Source organism: Rhinatrema bivittatum, chromosome 4, assembly GCF_901001135.1.
Source record: "Rhinatrema bivittatum chromosome 4, aRhiBiv1.1, whole genome shotgun sequence".
Taxonomy (NCBI): Eukaryota; Metazoa; Chordata; class Amphibia; order Gymnophiona; family Rhinatrematidae; genus Rhinatrema; species Rhinatrema bivittatum.
In genome coordinates, this window is record NC_042618.1 from 428,801,466 (window position 1) to 428,824,299 (window position 22,834).

The 22,834-nt window shown below is 46.5% G+C and overlaps 1 protein-coding gene across 2 annotated transcripts in view; it reads right to left on the reverse strand.

Annotated features, from left to right (window-relative positions):
* Positions 1 to 807: 807 nt before the first annotated feature.
* Positions 808 to 22,834, reverse strand: part of LMCD1 (LIM and cysteine rich domains 1) — a 39,073-nt gene continuing 17,046 nt past the window's right edge. The window contains exons 3-6 of one of the 2 annotated variants that reach the window (XM_029601452.1): positions 15,704 to 15,959; positions 7,441 to 7,779; positions 3,391 to 3,606; positions 808 to 2,046 (exon numbers count right to left, since the gene is read on the reverse strand). In XM_029601452.1, coding sequence (XP_029457312.1) covers positions 1,888 to 2,046; positions 3,391 to 3,606; positions 7,441 to 7,779; positions 15,704 to 15,959 — 970 coding nt within the window. In that variant the 3' untranslated portion in view covers positions 808 to 1,887. The remainder of the gene's footprint in view (positions 2,047 to 3,390; positions 3,607 to 7,440; positions 7,780 to 15,703; positions 15,960 to 22,834) is intronic. The other variant, XM_029601453.1, reaches the window with a different exon arrangement.

Below are 22,834 nucleotides of genomic sequence, written 5' to 3' on the forward strand. Positions count from 1 at the left end.
CTATATTTTTTTATTCCAGTACTTTAAATACAGGTTTCTTGTTGGACTGCAGTAACAGGAGAGGATGCGGTCAATGGCTGAGATGGTCACAGGGACCTGTAGGCAAGCTTGTTCCACCGGCTCATGCAGTAATCCTGGCTTTGCATGTTCTCGGAAAGCAGGGTATAGCTGCATCCATCTCTGCACTTCCCACCCTTAACAATTATTTTTCCAGGTTGGAAACTTGAAAATTCTTCCAGAGCCAATGTTTAGAGAGTTTTGCTTTGCCTGTTATTTTGAGTTATGCTCTGCCCACAGGGGGCAGCTCAAAGCAGGAACAAGAAGCTAAAAAGGCCTGCCCACACTTCAGCCATCACACTGCTTCGTTTAGATATGCTCCAAGCCATTTACATAGCCCAACTCCCTTAGAAGCACAAGGAGGAAGAGGAGAGCAGTGGAGGAGGATGTGAAATGATTAAGTGTGTGCAGGGAAGCAGAGAAGTTAGTTTCAGGAAAAGTTGGCAGTGATTCTTATGAGACAGATAGAGAGCAAGGGAGGGCTCTAGATGAGGTTCTCAACATTAGCATAAGCCAAAGTAGATTTTAAAAAGACTGAGAGCAACAGCCAGGGTGCAGAAGAGACGTGGTAGCTCCTTAAAAGTGGCTTTTCCACTGAGAAGACGCCTAAAATATGTTCTGCGTTGTGATGTGGCATAAACGAAGAGGGCTTGTTGGGGGGAAAACAGAGGATACCTGCAATTACACCATTGACAACATTGGATAGGAGCTGCACGGCGATGGAGCAGCAATATACATAATTGGAGCTGAGGGCTGCCAGGCTGAATGGAAAGCATGTGTGTGTCTGGGTGAATAGGTGTTGGTGTGCAGCATGGAGGGTGAGAAGAGAGGATCTGCTGGTGAGACAGACTCTCTCCTAATATGTTTTTTTTTCGGGCTGTGCTAAATGTCTCTTTTTATTATAGCTGTATTCTGCAAAATCTGAATTCTTTCTGCTGTTTGGCCTCTAGAGGCCAACATTAATTTGGGTTACACCCTATATCTTGGGCTCTTATCCCCAGAGCTGACCTACATTTTAAACTCCAGGTGTTATAAAAGAACTAGTGCTGAGGACAGACCACATCATCTTCAGTACTGTCTAGAATAGACTGAGAGCAGAAATAGTGAGGTGTGCTATAGTGCATATAACAGAGATAATATCACCCCAAAGACCTGCTGTGATGTCAGTGGGAAGCTCCTTTATCACAGCGATCACAACACAGTCACACCAGTCCTTCGAGCCGCTCCTGACACCATTGTTCTATTCGTAGAAATACTTTTGCGTCAATGTGGTCAGAAAATAACACCCATGAGAAGTCATTGTTGCCCCCTTTCTTTCCCCCACCTGACCCCCATGATGATTGTGTAATCAGACTCTGCATCAAACAGAATATGGTCCAGATGTGTGCAGTGCACTTGTGCCCTGCCTTTCCAGGAGCAGAAATCAGAGCGGGGGGGGGGGGGGGAGAGCAATTGCAGACAAAAAAACCTTTGATTTTTTTTTTTTAAATGTTATTTCAAGAAGGGAGGCAGATAAGGTTGGGGGAGGGGGGTATCAGCAAAAAATTCTATTAGGAGATTTGGCGCTGTGCAGTTACTGAGTCACTTAACCTTCCCCTGATCTTTCAAACACGTCTCTTTGTTTGCTTCAGACTCAATCAGATTTTCTTTTCCCACATTGTCGTTCCCCCTTCCTGCAGCCCTAGAAAAAGAAACTTGGGTGTTGAGGAGACTCAGGCTCTGGCTAAGAAGGCCAAACGTGCAGGCCTTTATATAAATCTTCTCTCATTTTGGTTTTTTTTTTCTCTTTTGTTTGGGGGTCAGGAGGGGGGCGCACTGATGCATCTGCCTCTAACAAGATTTCATCTTCTTGCAAGCTGCGCAGCATAGCCTGCCGTGGTCCAGGGCATACGGTGTCCCCGCCAGTGACTGTTCACACTCCAGGCAGGTGAAGTGGTCCTTGTGCCAGGACAGGCCTTCGGCTTGGAGTGAGTTCTCAGAGAATATTATCTATGAGATACGAGAGGAGATGCATTTATTATCTTACCACAGAACAATATGTGGACAAGACTGTTTGCAAGCAGCGGCCTGAGCCCAGTGATTAAAGCACAAGACGAGGAACTGGGAGGGGAATCCTCACTCAGCCCCTGAGCATATCACTTCACTGCCTGCAGTCTCATCAGGCCCAGTGCACTAATATTAATAAACATTCTCCCTTTGCTCTTTTGGAAGCTGCAATAGCATCCAAGGACCAGAAATGTGTTGCCAAGGCATTGCCCAAGAGAAGGCTACATATGAAGTATGCTAGACTCAATAGATCTGCTGCATGATAAGTTATCATCATCTAGGTAGCTTTTCTAAGACTAAGGGCCACCAGATGGATGGTTTTGGATTTAATTACCATACCTGGGAACTCTCCGGATTTGGCCCGGAGACTCCGAAGTTCTAAAAGAATTACCGGGTCTCCGGGCCAATACCGGAAATCTCCGGGTGCTGCAGCAAAACCAATCTGCTTGGACCCGGAAAGAAGAAAGGAACATCATTGGTCTTGTGCGGTTGAAAAAGGAGGAATTCAACAGTGATTTCTACCATCTCCGGACATTTTTAACTCTTAACTTCGCTTCCTCGTGACACCACCTTCTCCTGCACAGCCTGTTTCCTGTATCCAGCCACTTGCCCAGTTTGCCTTGGCCAATCGACATTGCGATTTCCTGCCCATGCATCAAACGAGGAGTAAGAAACAGGCAGCGTCCACTTCCGCAGCACAGGAGGAGAAGGAAGAAGCTGCTGCTGCTCCAGGAGCCCAAGTTAGAGTCTGCTGTTACTAGTGTGTTTTGAAAGGGGGGAGAGAGAATGATGAGCAAGTCTGTGAGAGTGAGTGAGTGTGTATTTGTGTAGGAAGAAGAGATCTGAGAGTGTGAGTAGGAGGGTGTGAAAGTGAGTGGGCATGTGTGTATGGAAGAGGGAGAGACTTGAGTGAGTGTTTGTGTTGGTGGGAGAATGGCAGAAGTAAAGGTGTAAATGGACATGTGAGAGTGTGAGAGAATGAGACGTGAAAGTAAGTGTGAACATGGAAGAGTGTTTATGAGAGCAAATCTGTGGGCATCCGATCCCACTGTGCAATTGCCCCCACCCCCCCAATCCATGGTAATCTCAGGGTGACTAGAAGTCAAAAGTTCCCAGGTATGTTAATTACTCGCCTTTTCAAACCTATGCTCTAGGCCACTTACATGATGTGCTAAGCCTTTTGCCCATAGATACAAAAATGGGGACAAATCTTTTGGAACATCTGCTCTTGACACATATTTGAAGGCTAAGGAGATGAGCCATTTCCCTTTCTAGATCAACTCTTACCTCATCACAAGCCGCACACCGAGGCCTCTCAGACTCGCAGTAATGGCGTCCACACCAGATGGCATCGTTTTTCCAAAAATAGATCAGGTCAACCAGAGGTTCACTGCACTTAGAGCACACAAAGCATGCTGGGTGCCACAGGCGGTCGTAGCCTGCTCTGTCCGCATACACCACCGGGCTGTCCATGGGCACAGGCTGCTTACAGGTCTCACAGGCCTGCAAGAGAAGCAATCACTGGCTACGGTAAGGTGAGCAGAAGTAAACTATGCCTAGTTCCCATGTGCTCTGCTGTATTAGAGCAGGAATACAGATAATATGTACCGCCAGGATCACAGACGGAGAATGCAGGCATGAGAAAAAGTCAGCTTAGTTCCCTGGATATAATTTACCATTATGTCCTAACACAAATGCTCCATCTGTTCTTCTAAAACCTTTATCAGCTGTTTTCTTATATATAAGTGCGCGGACACATTGGGTCCAAGCCATGCTGCTTCGCCATTGGCTACTGCCTCCACAGCCATACAAACTGAGATGACCAAGGTTATCATAGTCCTGTACCCCCAGGTCTAGGTCCTTGCTGCCCATCAGAATCTCCCACCTCTGGTCTTGGGACCCTGTTAATGCCTGGCACTGAGTCATTGCTCTTAGCTTTAGTGCCACACTGGTTAAACACTAGCACTGCTCCCTGCCCTGAGGGTCGGTGTTAGCGATTGTGCTGCCCCATGCAAACAATTTACATGCCGCACCCCCCCTTCCCACCCTAGGCAAGCCATCATGTCACGGGCCTTCCTGTTTGGGAGGGAGGGGAGAAGAGTGGAAACAGTGCGTGCGCATGGGCCTCTCCGACGGTGGCTTGAGTGCCGGCAGCTTGCACCTTTCTCCTCCTTCGGTTGCCAACGGCCCCGCGGCCTATCCTGCTGCTGCCGGCTCACCGCCTCCCCTGGGTGTGCTGTCCCATGCAAATGCACGGTATGCACACCCAGTTGCACCGGGCCTGCCTGCCCTCCTCCTACCCTTCCTTACAGGATCTTTTCTTTGCTGCTTTAGTCTCTGCCTTTGATGCCGTCAGGTCTTAGTGAGTGAGTCAGGCAAAATACAGACGATAAACAGCTCAGCTCTGTATTTACTGGGGAGGATTCACTTAATGCTTGACGAAACCTGCTTTTTTATCAGGAGCCTCAGGAAGAGATTCCCTTTCATTTCTTTCATCTTGGGCTCTCTGGATTCCCAGATGTTCAGAATTCATTGGTGCATGTTGGATTTATGCTGAAAGATGATCAAACAAGTAAATAAACTAAACCCCAGGTAAGAATGAGGCTAAAAGGTGAGCTTGCACCATATTTAAGAAGCAACTGCAAATATCCACAATGAATATGCATGAGATAGGTTTGCATATATTGGAGGCAGGTGCATGCAGACCTATCTCATACATATTCATTATGGATATCCTGAAAACCTGTCCTGACTGTGCTCTTGAGGACTGGATTTGGCCACACCTGACTTAGGGTCCTGCTTAACTGAAGCTGGAACTCTTAGACTTTGTTCTCCTGTCTCTTGGTATTTACAGTTCTGGAACACTGCCCTGTATAATTCTAACTGGGACCCCTGCGACTGTTTCTTGTTGGGTCTCATATCTGGTGGGCCATGGTAAAGCAATTCACCACTGCCCGATGCTCAGGCACAGACCAGCCCCCTTGGGTTCTGCTCTCAGCATCTTGCAGCAACAAAAAGACTCCAGTGTTGGCTCTTAAGTGTGCAAGAGCTCGTTTCTGAGCACATATATAAACCATATAAATATTTTAATAAATAAGCCCCGCCCCAAACCAAATGTGGGAACTGACAAGCACGGAAAGCCCTCCTAGGCCCCTCCTCCACGGCAGTTAACGTCAAAGCCTCTGGAAAGCTGCTCCGTTGGGACAGGATCATTGTGTGTGTGTCCGTCCCCTCTCTTTATTTTAAATTTTGGAAAAGAGGCTTTCAGTGCTTCCCTAACTCCTCCTTTGGCCACATGAGTCCTCCTCATGTCCACACTGCTTGCTCTGTGGAGGATGACGTCCCACTACACTTGGAAAGGTTGGGCAGCACTGCCTTAGATTGAAGGGAAACTGTACTTATTAATGGATCAGAGCATTGGATGGGCAGCTCCCTACTGCTCTCCTCTTCTTACACCACACTGTTTAAGTTACTTCTGGACAGGCATCAGACACTCAGTTCTCATTGGGCCCCCTTGGACATCCCTGATATCTGCTATGAACTGGCATCCGGTGCTTCCTCCTCACATCGGAAATCATGTCCAGGATGAGAAATATACTCCCTTTCCACCGCACTGACGAAGACAGGAGCAGTTACTTATAGCTAAGGATCAGAATCGCCACCATAGACTCTATACTCAGTATGGACCCGGGCGAAACAGGGAGAAAGACAGAGAGGCTGGAGCTATATCTCAGCTCCTGTCCTTCTGAGCAGAATGTTCTCAGCCTGCTGGAACGCTACGCAGGACTGCACCACTGCGGCCACTCCTGGAGGGGGAATACCAGAGAAAAATGGTTTGGTCCAAAACACTGCTCTGCCACTCTCACTATGTCCTAGGCCTAATGAAGGGACATTGGAATATCTGGGAACTCTCCGGATTTGGCCCAGAGACTCCAGAATTCTAAAAGAATTACCGGGTCTCCGGGCCGATCCCGGAAATCTCTGGGTGCTGCAGCAAAACCAATCTGCTTGGACCCGGAAAGAAGAAAGGAACATCATTGGTCTTGCGCGGCTGAAAAAGGAGGAACTCGACCGTGATTTCTGCCATCTCCGGACCTTTTTAACTCTTAACTTCGCTTCCTCGTGACACCACCTGCTCCTGCACAGCCTGTTTCCTGTATCCAGCCACTTGCCCGCCCCATCCTGTTTGCCTTGGTCAATCGACATTGTGATTTCCTGCTCCTGCATCAAACGAGGAGTAAGAAACAGGCAGCGTCCACTTCCACAGCACAGGAGGAGAAGGAAGAGGCTGCTGCTGCTCCAGGAGCCCAAGTCAGAGTCTGCTGTTGCTTGTGTGTTTTGAAAGGGGGGAGAGAGAATGAATGAGCAAGTCTGAGAGTGAGTGAGTGTGCATTTGTGTAGGAAGAAGAGATCTGAGAGTGTATTTAGGTGAGTAGGAGAGAGCTGAATACAAGTGAGCATGGGTGTGAAAGTGAGTGGGTGTGTGTGTATGGAAGAGGGAGAGACGTGAGTGTGTGTGTGTTGGTGGGAGAATGGCAGAAGTAAAGATGTAAATGTTAGGCCACGTATGCCAAGTTTTTATGGTAGAAGCTTGCAGTACTGTACTGCCTTATAGTTCCCACATGACATGAATATCCATGGGGCCACTGTTATATAGCTTACATGGGCTCATGAATGCCTTTTTTTCAGAACAGTCCATGACGTATCCTTGCGACTGCTTTGTGGTAGTAGCACCAGCAAGGATCAAAGTAGGGACCATCAAGAGTGGTAACTTCTGTTCGCACTGGTATCTTCGTCTTGGCTGTTAAAAATGATATGCCAGTTGACCCCCAAACTGGCATTTCCATCCAAGGGCTCCCTCAGACACACAATGCCAGGATATGTACGGCACCAGACTATTACAGATATCACTGCTACTATGCTTCTATCTGGGCCTGCTGGTGCCCGCAGCAGCGGAAGCAACGACTTGAAGAAAATGCAGCATGGGACCTGTGAACCAGCATGCACCTGCACAGGCCCCGCCCCTCCACAATAAACCTATGCAAGAGGCAGGGCTTCTGCAGAAGTGATGGGATGCAGTGTGAGGAGAGGGGAGGATCTCTGCACTAATTATGCATTTGAGGCAAAACATGAGAGCTGTAATATTGACTTCCCAGAACCTACTGACCACTAAGAAAAACATAGGGATTTGAGATTTCTCAACTGCTGCACACTTATTTGTTTTTTGTTTTTTTTTTGCAGGGTCTCCTGCAAGTACCTATGCATGCCCAATTTTTATATCTGCCCTGTGTGGTATTAGGACTTGTTTCCACGAATCACATGCATAAAAGTACTTACGTATTCTGCCTTCTGTGGGGTGGCACTCACTGTCCCATTGGTTGCAGTTTGTGCTGTGCTGACAGTTGCAATCTTGTCTTCCTGTCGCTTTCCTTCCTCCTTGCCAGTGCTGGCTTGACCAGGAAGTGCCACTTCTCCCACACCAAGAACATCATTTTTATATTTCTTAATAAATTCTTCCATCACTGTGTGCTCGTCTTCGGAAAGGCCATGGCACTGGGAAGGGTCCTGATCATAGATGGGGAGCTGCCTCATCAATTGCCGGCGACGGTAGTAGGCACCTTCCATGCCTGCCACGGGCTGCCTCTCTTTGGGTATCAGCTCCATGTAGCGGGTAGCCTGGTTTATGGAGAGGATAGAAGAAACATACCAGAATATGCCTCCTATGACCTGTGGATTCCCTACATCCTTCAGCTTCATACAGCATGATCCACATTTTCAGAATACAGCTCTTAGTAGCAGGCATTAATCCATCAACAGATGGAGAATATTTTTAATCGTAAACTATAACTTAGACTTGCCAAATGTTACCAATTTCTTGAAACTATACTCTGGAGATAATTTTCAAAATGATTTACAAGGGTAAAACTATGTTTTGCATGTGTAAGTGGACTTTTGAAAATTGCTGCTTTTACATGCAGTAACTCCTTTGAAATTTCACTGAATTTTCAAAAGCTTTTATGCACATAAATGGACTCTACGCACTTAAATAGGCTTTTGAAAATTGCTACCTCACTTTTATACACGTAAATCCTTTTGAAAATTACATCCACAGTATTCACCAATTTTTGTTGTAACCTGCTTTGAACTCTGTTGGAATGGTGATATAAATAAACTATGAGAGGGAGGTTGAAAGGACAGTACAGTTTGGGGAGATATGCGGTTGTAATTATGACATCAAATTCTTAATTTCATTTTCTGGAAGACAAAAAACAAATATAAGCAAAATAATATTGGGACAGGTCATGGTGTGCCAGGCATCTAAATCAATAAGGAGCCAGCCAACCAATGAAACTAGGAATGCAAGAGAAAAACCATTCTTCAGGTATGAACCTCCACCCCAGAAAGTGACATTCACATTGGGGTGCACTGTAGAGAGAGGATGGTTTGGGGAGTTCATAAGAAGTCCCAGAAGTCCAAAACTGTAGAAGGGCAGTGAGAAACAGGCAGCACTATACAATATCTGAGCTCCAAGGCTCAGGGAAATGAAAGCAACCCAAGGTTGTGTCAGGAGTGGCATCAATGCAGACAAGTTACCCAGTGCAGAGGACAGAATGCACTAATTACTTGCCATTGACATAAAATGGATGAATACCTCATGTCTGTGGCAAAATAGTGATCATTGTTCCCTGCTGCAATTGCTTGTTTTGCCCTGGAACCTATTTTCCCTATTGAAAACTGCCTCCTATTGCAAACTCATAAGTTACCAAAAAGTGACTTTCTGATCTCTGCAGTGTTTTGCAATTCCTGACAGCTTGGAGGCTCTCTTTCATATCATCAAAATCTGTAGGGATTAAACTCACCCCATGGATATAAAATGGAGGCATTGTTTTATCTCAGGAAGTTCTAATATTGCAGTGTTCAGTGAGTGTTAAGATTAAGCAATGTTTCAGTCAGTCAACCATGTTCTGGGTTAGGAATGATTCTGCAGCATTACCTCCATAGATCTAGCCCAAAATTTACCAGAAATCTCAGTCCTAACTGAAGAACACAGCCAACTAGACCTATGTGAGGACCCTGTCCCACATCTAAACAGTATCTTGTGGACAGACTCACCATATCCTCCCTGGGCACAGGCTTGCTAAAATGAATCTTGATTAGGTAATGTTTATTCTATAATTCCTATTCCTTTTCTTTGCTGGTTATGAATTTTACAGTTCACTGTATCTCCATTTTTTCTAATAAATTGTTTTAGTTTGTTAGCCCTGTGTCTGATGGATGATCCCAGCATTTTTTTTAATTTTGTATTTGGTTTGTAGGTACGTTTCTAGAAACTGTGTGACCCTTAGGTTGTGTGGGATCTCAATATCCCTAGATGCCACCATGGAATAGCTTGCAGGAAGGATATTTGCCCAGAAGCAAGAGGAAACCCAGTTGGCGGGCATGAGTTACCAGCATAGGGGGCACATGCGCAGGTGCAGATAGGCCTCAGTAGTGCTTAGCAGGACCCTCCAAGTGTCCATTTGATTAGCCCTGAATGGGCATTAGAGATAGAGTTAAGACATTAAATGACAATGTTCCTGTGTACTCTCACTAAGGGATAGTTATTTATTTATTTATTTATTTTTAGTTTTTATAAACCGACGTTCCTGTATAAAATACATATCATACCGGTGTACAGTGAAATAAAACTGTCGCCACGTGGGCGACAGTTTTATTTCACTGGGCTTACATTATAAGTTTATTTCACTAGGCTTACATTATAAGTTAGCAGTAACATTTTCCTTAAAGGCATCCAGATAAGAAGCTATGAAAAGAGCTAAGGACCTAGAGCAAATTGGAACCGGGAGAGAGCAGGATTCAGAAGCTTCTCCATTGAGGGGGCTGCTGAAGTTCCAGACCAGTGAAAGACAAGTGGGCAGGGAAACATATGGACAAAAACTCTTAATGAGACTCTGTAAAGTCACCCCCATAATGCCAGTTGACTGGTACAATTATATTTCCCCCATATGCTCTAGGACAACAGTATCTGGTGAGGATAATGGCAGCATGGTAGCCTAACTGGGAACAGCTGAAGCAGAAAATGTGAGACCAGAAGGCCAAAACACCTACAAAAGGCTCCACGAGACCTTCCCTGTTAATTTAGAATCAGAAGCTGCCTGGTTTGTGGGTATGGCTTCAACATGCAGTTCCACTGCATCATACTTGAGTTATATTAGCAGCCTGGTGTGGACCCACCTGTGAGATCAGTGCTTGCATAGTAGCTGTCTTGTCTGCAGGATGTCCTATAATGGCATGTTCCCTCTCAGGAAAGAGATTTATTGGCATCAAAATGATTTACTTTTGGTTCTAAAAATGCTCTTTAGTGCTTCCTTCCTATTCAAGGCAGAACATCCAATTATCTTCTGCTCTGCTTCCTCTTTCCTTAGGACTTTTAGGTGGATCAAAGGGGTCAGAGGTTAAAAGCAATATTCGACTGGCATCTAAGAACTCACTGGCTACTGCATTTTGGGGAAACAAAAGGCAAAGTCCATTTGCAATATGCCTGACAAACTAGATACCTCAGAGGTGAATTTTAAGACCTGCATGTGAGTGCACATGTGTGCGTGGTTGACGCAGCAATTTTAAAATATACGTGCATATACCTGCACCCATTATATAATCGGCAATACACGCTTACATGTGTGCATGATTTTATACTGACGCACGTAAATGCCACCTTGCTGGCGTGTGTGTGTGTGTGTGTGGGGTGGGTGGGGGAGATTTTAGTAGATAACACGGGCTGACGCAATTACCTATTTCCCCAGTTCGATCCCAGTTCGCCCCAGTAAAGGAGAGGACTTCCTAAACCCTCTAGCTAACTTGCCTCACTTTTACCCTATTAGCCCCGACCCTTTAAATCCAACTGACTAGCCTAGTTTATTTTATTTTAATACTTGCACACTGTCCGTAGCGGAAGCAAAGTTACGTGGTAGGGCATCCCGGCGTGCGTTTGTGTCTATAACTACTTACGTGCAGACTTCTTGTTAGAGACTCAGCCTGCCCATTCCCCACCCAGATACTGCCCAGCTTTGAACTTTATGATTTGGGCGCGCACAGGAAGATCCGCGCGTACTCTGGCGGTTTTTTAATCCGCACGTCGCGCGCCGGGCCAAGTCACACTAGTATCTGCCGGCTTTGGCGCTTGTTAGGGCTTTTAAAATCGATCAGTTAGGGTGCAGCCATCCTAGGCCTATATTGGAATAATCGATCCATGCTTTACACATCAATAACTACCACTGATCTCTATCCATAAGTATCCTGAAATCAACACACCCCCAACACACCATCTCATCCCAATAACTTGCTTCCAATAACTTACCCTTATCAGGGCTTCAGACAGTTAAGGGTTAACACCTTATATATCTAGTTCTTTTCTATAGAGCTGTCTGGTTACTTTGTGCTTTCATCTTGGGCTTGGGATCTCTTGCTTTCAAATATATTCCCCCCTCAGATTGCGCCCCTGTCCACCCCATTGCCCCCATCAATGTTTCCTGTAACATTATAACAGAAAAGCCATAATCTTCAGTGGCACCCTTGTAACCCCCATGGACTATTTACACTGTGAGTTTCTCTTTAAGAAGCTTTGAGAGAGAGAGAGAGAGAGAGAGAGAGAGAGAGAGAAGGGCATAAAGCAAAGGCAGCTGGACAGTATTGCTTTTCAGCAGCCATTATTAAGGTGTTCATGAGATGGCAAAACTGCAGGTGGAATAAATGCCTATAGCCATTAGCCAGCCAGCCAGGCCCTCAAGGAACTAGATTACTTGAGGGCCTAGACTCCCTCTTACAGAAGAAAGCTACAAACAGCAAAAAGTCTGTGGCAAAGGTCTGGGCAATTGGGAAACTGGTTTGTTTTTCTGTGAAAAGGAATCAGAAAGGGTAGTGGTAGAAAAATCATCATTTGCATTCATTTAATGAATACATGATTTAATATCATTGTCAAGGTTTATGAAGAAACACATTGTCAAGGAAATTATATAAATAAAGTTACATCTCTGGTTAAGAAACAACTGTTTCTCCCTCTCTGTTTTGTCTTTTTTTCCTGAGAAGCTGTTGAGTGGTTACCAAAGGAAAATGAAAAACAATTCAGACTCTGAATTGAACTCTGAGTACCTGGTGCACTGTGCCTTACTATCACTGCTGCGGTCGTCTTAAGCCAAGTGCCCAGATAGTTCTCAGATAGAGAGAGAGAGAGAGACTCTTTAGATACTCTGAGCATCTGAACAGGGGCAGGAAGAGAGATAAAGATTTATATACATTCATGTTAACTGCAGGCATGAAGCTAAACGCTTCCATTCATTTACATTTGTTATAATTCGCCTTGAGACCAACTTTGGGAAAGGCAAAATATCAAATATTCCTAAAGAATAAAACTCAATAAGAATACATCATAAAGGCACAGCAGTGCAGTGCCATCAGCCGTAAACTAAGGATGTGAATCGGTACCGGACTCGTTTCCGGTACCGATTTCGGGTAAAAACCGCGGGAAATCTTCGTTCCCGCGATTCTTACCCATTTTAATCGGCTGTGTCATGCTGAAAAAAAAAAAACAAAACACCCCGACCCTTTAAATTTCATCCTTTCGCATGCCCCTACCCTCCCGACCTCCCCCCAAAATTTTTAAAGTACCTGGTGGTCCAGCGGGGGTCCCGGGAGCAATCTCCCGTGCTCGGGCCATCGGCTGCCACTAATCAAAATGGCGCCGATGGCCCTTTACCCTTAGCATGTGACAGGGTATCCGTGCCATTGGCCGGCCCCTGTCTCATGGTAGGAGCAATAGATGGCGCGGGCCATCCGATTCACATCCCTAGTTTACGGCTGATGGCACTGCACTGCTGTGCCTTTATGATGTATTCTTATTGAGTTTTATTCTTTATGAATATTTGATATTATTTTGCCTTTCCCAAAGTTGGTCTCAAGGCGAATTATAACAAATGTAAATGAATGGAAGCGTTTAGCTTCATGCCTGCAGTTAACAGGGTATCCGTGCCATTGGCCGGCCCCTGTCACATGTAGGAGCACTGGATGGCCCGCGCCATCTATTGCTCCTACCATGTGACAGGGGCCGGCCAATGGCACGGATACCCTGTCACATGCTAAGGGTAAAGGGCCATCGGCACCATTTTGATTAGTGGCAGCCGACGGCCCGAGCATGGGAGATCGCTCCCGGGACCTCCGCTGGACCACCAGGTACTTTAAAAATTTTAGGGGGGGTCGGGGATGCAAAAGGATTAAATTTAAAGGGTCGGGGTGGGTTTGGGATTTATTTTTAAGTGCCCTTTCTTCCCCCCCCCCAAACAATAAGAGAACCCCACGAAAAATTTCGTGGGGTTTTCCTATCGGGTTCGGGGGCCCCCTGAATTCTGATGAGTTTGAAAATATCTTCCGATATCTTCCGATATTTTCAATTGTCAGAAAAACGATTCACATCCCTACTGTAAACCCTTCCCGCATTTCCCCAAGGCAGAGCTGCATTGGTTTAGAACTATCCACATTGAGTGCCAGCTCTCTGCCTTCCTCGGCCCCCCCAACTTCCCTGATCTGTTCTCCTTGGCTAGCCGTCTCATCCATCCACAGGCAGCCTTCAAAACAGGGACCCTGACTGACCCTCAGTGCCGTAAATCTGCCTGGGCCTGAGGAAGGAATGGTTCGGCTGGATTCTGCATCTCTCGGCACTTCGGTAACGAGGAGAAAGCAGTGCCAGTGAGCAGCTGCTCCCCAGGGCTGGGGGCCAACAAGCATTAGTGTAAAATACTTCCAATGACCTTTGTAGTAAAGTTTCCAAATATTTCATGCTCTACTTCAAAAGCCCAAAAGGACATGACAGAAAATATTTATAATAAGTCGGAGAAAAATGTTTCCAGTTACCAGAGAGGATACAAACCCTGGTGGAGAGTCTCGGTCATCCTGATTAGTGCAGCACAATTAGTATGCCCATTGTTATAGCACCACAAATCAAGTAGGGTTGACTTGGTGCATAGTTCTAGTACCTGGCAAACCCACAACTCTGGGCATTGCAGGGAATTCTGTATGCTGCCTGCAGGTAGAATTGGGATTTTTTATTTTTTTGTGACATTATCCTTTCATTCAACCTATTCAGTTTTTCTTTTTAGTGATCAGGATCCAAATGGCGTTGGGTGGGGTGTAAACCCCTCTCCCCCTATGCTGTCCCCGTCTTAAGTACTTTCTGGTTTGAGATTCAGCTACTGCTCCTATCCATTCAAGAGAACCACATGGTCTTTTTCTGAATGCAACCAATTGCTTTCTCCCAGTGAAGGTCCCCCTGGCAATCCCCCCATTCTGTGTGACCCATCACAGTTACAGACTGTTTGCATGCATCCAAGTTCTTGCCTAGGCAGAAGTTTCTTGCGTTGGTTTGTTAGAATGAGACGGACTTTAGCAGTCGAAACCAGCCCTGTCAGTCCCTGGGGGGTGTGAGTACAGCTGACCTTTGTGACTCCAGTGGCTTTTTAAGTGATCGGAGAGGCTGTTACAGTGAGTGTTATGAGGCATTTGGAATGTATCTTAATGCACAGCAAGTTAACGAGTTTGGATGTTAGTTCTGCACGGATAACCAGTCGCGAACGTGAACTGCAGGCTCTAGTCTGTGCTGTGTAATTTCCTGTAACACACGGCATGCGTCTTTTAAAGGGGGTAGGGGGAGCTGTCCCATATTTTCTTCCTCCCCTGGCTGACTGTGATGGAGGGCATGGACCCTTTGGTGCCACAATGCCTTTAAGCCCGGTTTTAGGAGGAGCAGAAAGCGCTCTCTCTCTCTCTCTCTCTGGAGCCTCTTATAAAATGATTTAGAGCTACAGATCCCCCTGCTAGCGCTGTGTTTGCCTACATGGGGGGGCATCAGAGGAGAGTTTTACTCACAAAGTAGTCCATACTCTGACATGTCCACTTTCTAATCATGACACCAGTCTGTGCCACAACCTCTCTCCTCCGTTTACCGTTACTACTGCTTCCTTGACATGATGCAGTACAAAGGGAAACACTTTCAAAGGCTTCCTTGGGAATTATGCAGGAGGGTCCAGTGGCTAGAATGACTGAATCCGCCTAAGCTGGCGAAAAGTACACAGTCAGGTACTTCCACCACCCGCATCAAAACGAGGCAGGCCCCAGTGCATAATCTGGTCAGGAGAGAAAAGTATGTTCAGACATTTAATTTAAAAAAACAAAACAAAACCAACTTACATGTGTATCCAATCCACGTACTTTATGCTCCCATTAGAGATGACTGAAAGCGTGGATGGACTTTTATCTGCATAAGCACTAGATTTTCAAACACGAAGATCAGACAGGTAGCTCCTACTTTGGCAATTAATGTAACCCATGCAGCTCAGAATGATTTGTGTTACACTGAAGTTACAGGTAGGGCAAGCAATTGTCATGATAGCCATGTCTGCAACAAATGAAACGGGTCGATAATGAGTAGAACCCAGCTGGAGAAAGCCATGCCTTTAATGAGTGCACGTGCCTGTAATTAGTATGCAATGTGTAATTATTACACCCATAATAAGCTGTACCTTTACCTGCTCTTAGCCGGAAAGACTCTTACCAGTTTCTGAGTCAGGCCTGGTGGGGCCCATTCGTAGGTGATGGTGTCGAAGGTCGGGTCCTTGCGGGAGACAATGGGGTTGGTGATAATCATCCGATTCCTCTTGTATATTCGCACGCTGTCACTGCCCTTCAGCCGGGCTGTCAGGTTGGAATATTTGGAATCCATCAGCAAACGGCCAATTTTCCGGTCGTCCTCCATGTCCGAGCTGAGGCTGTGATCCTCTGCACTGCACCTACATGCCCGGCATATCTTCCTGTGGAGAAGAAGTGATATCACTCTTGGGTCCTCTCTGACCCTCGGCAGGCATTTGCTCTGCGCGGGCTGATACTTTTAAGTTTAGTAACTGGAAAGGTCGCTGGGGATCCGGTGGCAGCTGGGAGATAAAAAGGCCTTTGTTATGTTGCCGTATTTGGGAAGTGTCCCGGTGGTGCTCCCTGGAAGAATTACTGATGCTAGGGAATATAAAACTGCGCAATCCTGCCTCGATCTCCGCTGCTCGCTGTGGCACGGTATACCCAGAGCAGCTGGTCCCGTTGAGTCACACAGAAGGAATCTCCCAGGATAATAACACGTATGTTGCACCTTGCCCAGAGATCTGCACGGACTTCATACAAAGGCACAGGATGCTAACAGAGAGCCTCAGAGCGAGACAAGCACTCACCCTCTGCTTCGCTTGTCAGAAGGAGATCACTGAAGGCTCACTCGTGATCGTAAAGCTAAGAAGCCCGACAGCTCTCAGCACGAATCTCCCAGCACTGAATCAGGCTGCTGGGAACAAAGATCATCCCCAGGGCTTTCGGTCTCACCGTATCACATGGTGCAGGGAATAAAGACCATCCCCCCCCAGGCATTTCTGTCTCTTCTATCTCACTGTATCATACTCAAAACATTATGAAACAAGTTTTACATGTATAATTAGGTTGGAGAACAGCTAAATCGCAAGCCCTGCTATAAGCTTTGCACTGTGCTAAGACTGCTAACAAGAGACCGATTTGTTAAGGAGACTCACTTGCTGTAAAATCATCTTTGCCCAGGAACTCTAGTGAAAGAGCCTTCCTTTCCTCATGTGATAGATCAGTCTGTAAACAAGACCTGCAGGGTTTGTTCAGCTCAACAGACATAGCACAGGCAGCAATAATGCAAGCTCCCCCCAAAAAACACACACTGCCCATCAGGCCCGGCACGACCGGGTGTGCATACCGTGCATTTGCATGGAGCGACACACCCGGGGGGGGCGGCAGGCCAGCGGCAACAGGAGAGGCCAAGGGGCCACCACAGTGGTGTACTGAGGGGGGTGGGGGGCAGGGGGGTCCAGTGCTCCCAGGCACAGAGCCATAGGGGGCACCGGTAGATCCCATCAACAGGAAGACAAGTCACGTGGCTGCCGGTGAACCTCATCTCACCAGCAGCAGAGCAAAGAAGTGTGCCCTTCCTATCCTGGGTGCCGGCCACTGTTCCCTCGAAGTTGCGCATGTGTGTGGCAGCGCAGAGCAGGAAGATTGTCAAGGCGCCCACCAAAGCCTGAAGAAATCTTCAAATCTCCAGGTGCCCCTTCTCCTTCTTGCCTGCGCGACCCTGGAAGAAAAACATTGCCGGAGCCACGGGGGAAGGAAGGAAGAGGAGCAGTGTCCTGCATGTAGAAAAGGAGCAGCATCTGTGGCGGGGCCGCTGCAGATCTCACCTCACAGCGGCCTAATAAGAGGAGGCCCACTGCAAAGCCCAACCTGCTGCAACCCACGGCGGCCCTGTGGAGTGTATGAGTTTTGAGAGTGGATTGAGAGATTGTGTGCACGTGTGTGAGAGAGTGAGCTGAGAGACTGTGCAAGGGAGAGAGTTTGTATGTTCAGAGAGACAGCATGTGACAGCCTCTGTGTGTGTTCGAGAGACACATTGTGAGACTGGGAGCCTGTCTGTTTGTATGAGACAGCATGTGAGAGTGAGAGCCTGTGTGTGTGAGAGAGTGAGATAGTATGTGAGATGAGAGACTGTGTGTGTTTGAGAGAGAGAGACAGTGTGTGACATTGAGAGCCTGAATGTGTGTTTGAGGGAGGCAGGGAAGAAGATAGCTGGAGAGAGAAGAAACAACAACAACAACAAAAAAAGACCCTGTAAAATGAATTGACAAAAAAAAACCAAGAAAGGCAACATGGAAAATAAAAAGCCTGTGATCAACCGATCAGAAAACTAAGATCAGACAGCAAAGGTAAAAAAAAATAAATAATAATTTTAATTTTTAGTGATTGGCATATGTTATCTTTTGGAATGTGCAAGAGTAGCACTTAAGCTGATCTCGTGATGCACGAGATCAGCATGGAGGACCTGGAAGCCCGCACATTTTTAATACCGCAGGGCCTACACAGAGGAGGCAGCAGAATGGACTTCAGTGTCAGAAGCAGCAATCAGCACCTCCCCAATAGTCATGTGGCAGCAGTGACAGCGGCAGCAGAGGAACGAGAGTGGCTCCGAGGCTGCTGGCAAAAGAAAGAGAGGAGGTCTGCTTTCAGTGTGTGCATGAGTATTATGGGAGTCTGCCAGGGTTTTTTTGTGTGTGTGTGTGTGTGTGTGTGTGTGTGTGAGATCGAGAATGAATTGGTGCCTGCCTGGAGGTGTGTGTGTGTGTGTGTGTGTGAGAATGAATATTTGCATGCCTGGGTGGGTGGATGGTGTGAGAATGAATGGGAGCCTGCCTGGGGGTCTGTGTGTGTGTGAGAATTAATGTTTGCATGCCTGTGTGGGTGGGGCAGTGGTGTGAGAATGAATGGGAGCCTGCCTGGGGGTCTGTGTGTGTGAATGAATGGGAGCTTTCCTGGATGTGTATGTCAGGGAGCCATGAGAGTAAGAGCGTGCGTGTGTGTGTGTGAGATAATCTGGGGGAGTAAAAGCTTGTGTGTGGGAGATGGAGGGAGAGAGAGGGTCTTAGAATTTGTGCATGAGAATGTGTCTGTGAGAGAGAGGTTGTGGGTGTGTAACTGTGTATAAGAGCATGTATGTGATAGTGTATGTGTGGGAGAGAGAGGATAAAGTTTGTTTGCCCTCCTAACCCTCGACAATCTGAGGGTGACTGGAAATCAAGAGTTCTCAGGTATGGACAGCAGGGCTTTTTAAAGGTGAACCGGTAGATATAGTATACTTGGATTTTCAGAAGGCGTTTGACAAAGTTCCTCATGAGAGGCTTCTAGGAAAAGTAAAAAGTCATGGGATAGGTGGCGATGTCCTTTCGTGGATTACAAACTGGCTAAAAGACAGGAAACAGAGAGTAGGATTAAATGGGCAATTTTCTCAGTGGAAGGGAGTGGACAGTGGAGTGCCTCAGGGATCTGTATTGGGACCCTTACTTTTCAATATATTTATAAATGATGTGGAAAGAATTATGACAAGTGAGATAATCAAATTTGCAGATGATACAAAATTGTTCAGAGTAGTTAAATCACAAGCAGATTGTGATAAATTGCAGGAAGACCTTGTGAGACTGGAAAATTGGGCATCAAAATGGCAGATGAAATTTAATATGGTTAAGGGCAAGGTGATGCATATAGGGAAAAATAACCCATGCTATAATTACACAATGTTAGGTTCCATATTAGGTGCTATAACCCAAGAAAGAGATCTAGGCGTCATAGTGGATAACACATTGAAATCGTCGGTTCAGTGTGCTGCGGCAGTCAAAAAAACAAATGGAATGTTGGGAATTATTAGAAAGGGAATGGTATATAAAACGGAAAATGTCATAATGCCTTTGTATCACTCCATGGTGAGACCGCACCTTGAATACTGTGTACAATTCTGGTCGCCGCATCTCAAAAAAGATATAATTGCGATGGAGAAGGTACAGAGAAGTGCTACCAAAATGATAAGGGGAATGGAACAGCTCCCCTATGAGGATAGACTAAAGTGGTTAGGACTTTTCGGCTTGGAGAGGAGCCGGCTGAGGGGGGATATGATAGAGATGTTTAAAATTATGAGAGGTCTAGAACGGGTAGATGTGAATCGGTTATTTACTCTTTCGGATAATAGAAAGACTAGGGGGCACTCCATGAAGTTAGCATGGGGCACATTTAAAACTAATCAGAGAAAGTTCTTTTTTACTCAACGCACAATTAAACTCTGGAATTTGTTGCCAGAGGATGTGGTTAGTGCAGTTAGTATAGCTATGTTTAAAAAAGGATTGGATAAGTTCTTGGAGGAGAAGTCCATTACCTGCTATTAAGTTCATTTAGAGAATAGCCACTGCCATTAGCAATGGTAACATGGAATAGACTTAGTGTTTGGGTACTTGCCAGGTTCTTATGGCCTGGACTGGCCACTGTTGGAAACAGGATGCTGGGCTTGATGGACCCTTGGTCTGACCCAGTATGGCATTTTCTTATGTTCTTATGTTCTTATTCTGCTAGCGTGTAGTGTCTGTGTAGGGATCTATAGAAATCGGGTTTGTTTGTTTCCCTGGTAGGTGATATATTGGTATTCTGGGACCCAGTGTAATAATTACCTGTGTTTTGAGTCCTTGGTGTTATTACTGTTATGTTACGATGGGATTGCAGTATAGATTTTGAGTGTCTATTTTTGTGGGGTTTTGTGTTAGTTTACAATGTGCCTGGCAGTGGAAGGTGTTTGTGCTGTTACTGTGAGGTGACACCAGAATTTGAAAATATCTTTTTGTCTGATGAGCTGTAAGGGAAACATCCAAGCTCCATTGTTGGGGGAATTTCTGTGGATGCCCAGAGTTAGAGAACTGGAGGTGCAGGATTTATATTGACATTCTGTCCCTTCCTATATATTCCAGACTTCACTCTCATAGCCATATAGAATTAGTTGAATGAGGCTATCAAATAATTTTAATAACAGTTATACTAGAAGTGTGAAACTGACCAGCTTTTAAAAATTATGCAGAAGACCCTTGGGACTTTCTTATAGCCAGTTTTAAAGGAGGGGGCCATGCTATGGAGGTGTGTGTGATATGAGGAAATGTAATTTTGGCTTGCACCCCCCCCCCCCTCCCAAAATTATTCTTTCCAGAGACGCCACTGATTTTCTGTGACCTTAAGCATTAGTACAAGAAGGATTTGGGGGGGGGGGGGGGAGCGCTGGAGAGGTGTATAAATGCATTGGCCCTGGATGCCGGAGACCCTCGGTATGCTACTGGGCCGCCGGTGAAACCTAACCCACCAGCGGCCGAAGAAGGAGAGAGGCCACAGATGGAAAGGAAGCCAACCCACCGGCGCTTCAATGGCTTAAAATGAGAGGCCGGTGTTCCCGTGGGTGTGCGTGCCCCGGGCACAACTTTAGCAGTGGGCGCACACAGCTTCCGCTCCCTCCCCCTCCCCCCCACAAGCAGGAAGGCTGGAGGGCCATGGTGGAGCTCATCCCACCACAGCCCAAAGAGAATAGGAGTCCCCTGGGGCTGTGATAGAGCTCATCTCATCACGGCCCGATGAAAACAGGAGGCCATGTGTGCGAGCGAGTGACAGCCTGTATGTATCTATGAGAGTCTGTGTGTGTGTCTGTGTGAGAGGATGTATGCCTGTGAATGAGCCTGTGTGCCTGTGTATGTTTGTATGCCTGTGAGAACCTGTGTGTGAATATAGGCTCTCACAGGTACGCACACACACGCATAATGTACCTGTGAGGGAGAGGGAGCCTGTGTATGTGAGAGAGAGAGAGAGGGAGTGTGTGGGAGAGAATGAATGTGTTATTGTGTGAGTGTGGGAGAGAGACGATAACATTTTTTGTGGCACTACCTCCCCCAATCCACGATGATATTAGGGTGACTGAAAATCAAAAGATCCCAGTAATGGAGAGCAGGAGATTTTTTAATCCTTATTAGTTTTAATTTCGGGGTGTAATTTGATGTTTCTACGCTTTTGAAATATGTCATTTTTTTCGGGGACTAGAACATTTTTAAGTTATTGGAATTTTTATTCATTACTAGGGCCTTATGAAATATGTGCAGTGTTGCCTTTTCATATTTAAGACTGTTAGGGTTGTTTTGGTATGGGAGGTTTATTATATTGTAATGGTAATTCTGTTTATTCATGGCTTTCTGAGGGCTGAGCTCACACTTCTAATTCCATAGGAGTTGCAGGTGTCTTTTTTGCAGAGTTTTCTGGTTGGCACCACAGCAGTGCATGTAAATATAATATGAATGTTGTAAGTGATATATTTGCCTCACAAGACTGTACTTTTGAATGTTGTTTGTCATGTAAACTTTGTTACAAATGCATTATTTAATTGCGTGTGTCTGTAAAAGGTGTGGAGTGTAACTGTGTGTGTGTGTGTGTGTGTGTGTGGGCGGGGGGGGGGGGGGGGGGGGGCGTGAGTGCAAGTCTATCATTTTTACCTAGGGTACCTAATACTCTTCCCTATCCAAGGTTTTCGGGAGTAGATGTGGGCGTGTCAGTTTTTAAAGATACAGATTGCAGGAGGGAGCTGGGCTCTATTTGAGGGGTCCTGGATAGGGAAAGAGACTGAATGAATGGGGGTGGGGGCAGCACAGTAATTGTTCACACAGGGCAGCAGAAAAGCTAGCACCGGCCCTGCTGCCCATGGAACAAGTAGAGCACAGGCAGCAATAGGGCAAGCTCCCCCCACCACACACACACACACACACACACACTCTACCTCACAGGACAAGTACAGAACACGCAGCAAACGTGCGAGCTCCCCCCCCCCCCCCCACAGAAGCAGCAGCTGTGCGAACATCCCTCACACACACACACTGCCCCACCACAGGACAGCAGAAGTGCGAACTTCCCTCACACACACTGCCCCACCACAGGACAGCAGCAGTTCGAACTTCCCTCACACACACACACTGCCCCACCACAAGACTGCAGCAGTGCGAACTTCCCTCACACACATACTGTCCCACCACAGGACAGCAGCAATGCGAACTTCCCTCACACACACACACAGCCCCACCACAGGACTGCAGCAGTGCAAACTTCCCTCTCACACTCACACTGCCCCACCACAGGACTGCAGCAGTGAGAACTTCCCTCACACACACACACTGCCCTACCACAGGACTGCAGCAGTGAGAACTTCCCTCACACACACACACTGCCCCACCACAGGACTGCAGCAGTGAGAACTTCCCTCACACACACACACTGCCCTACCACAGGACTGCAG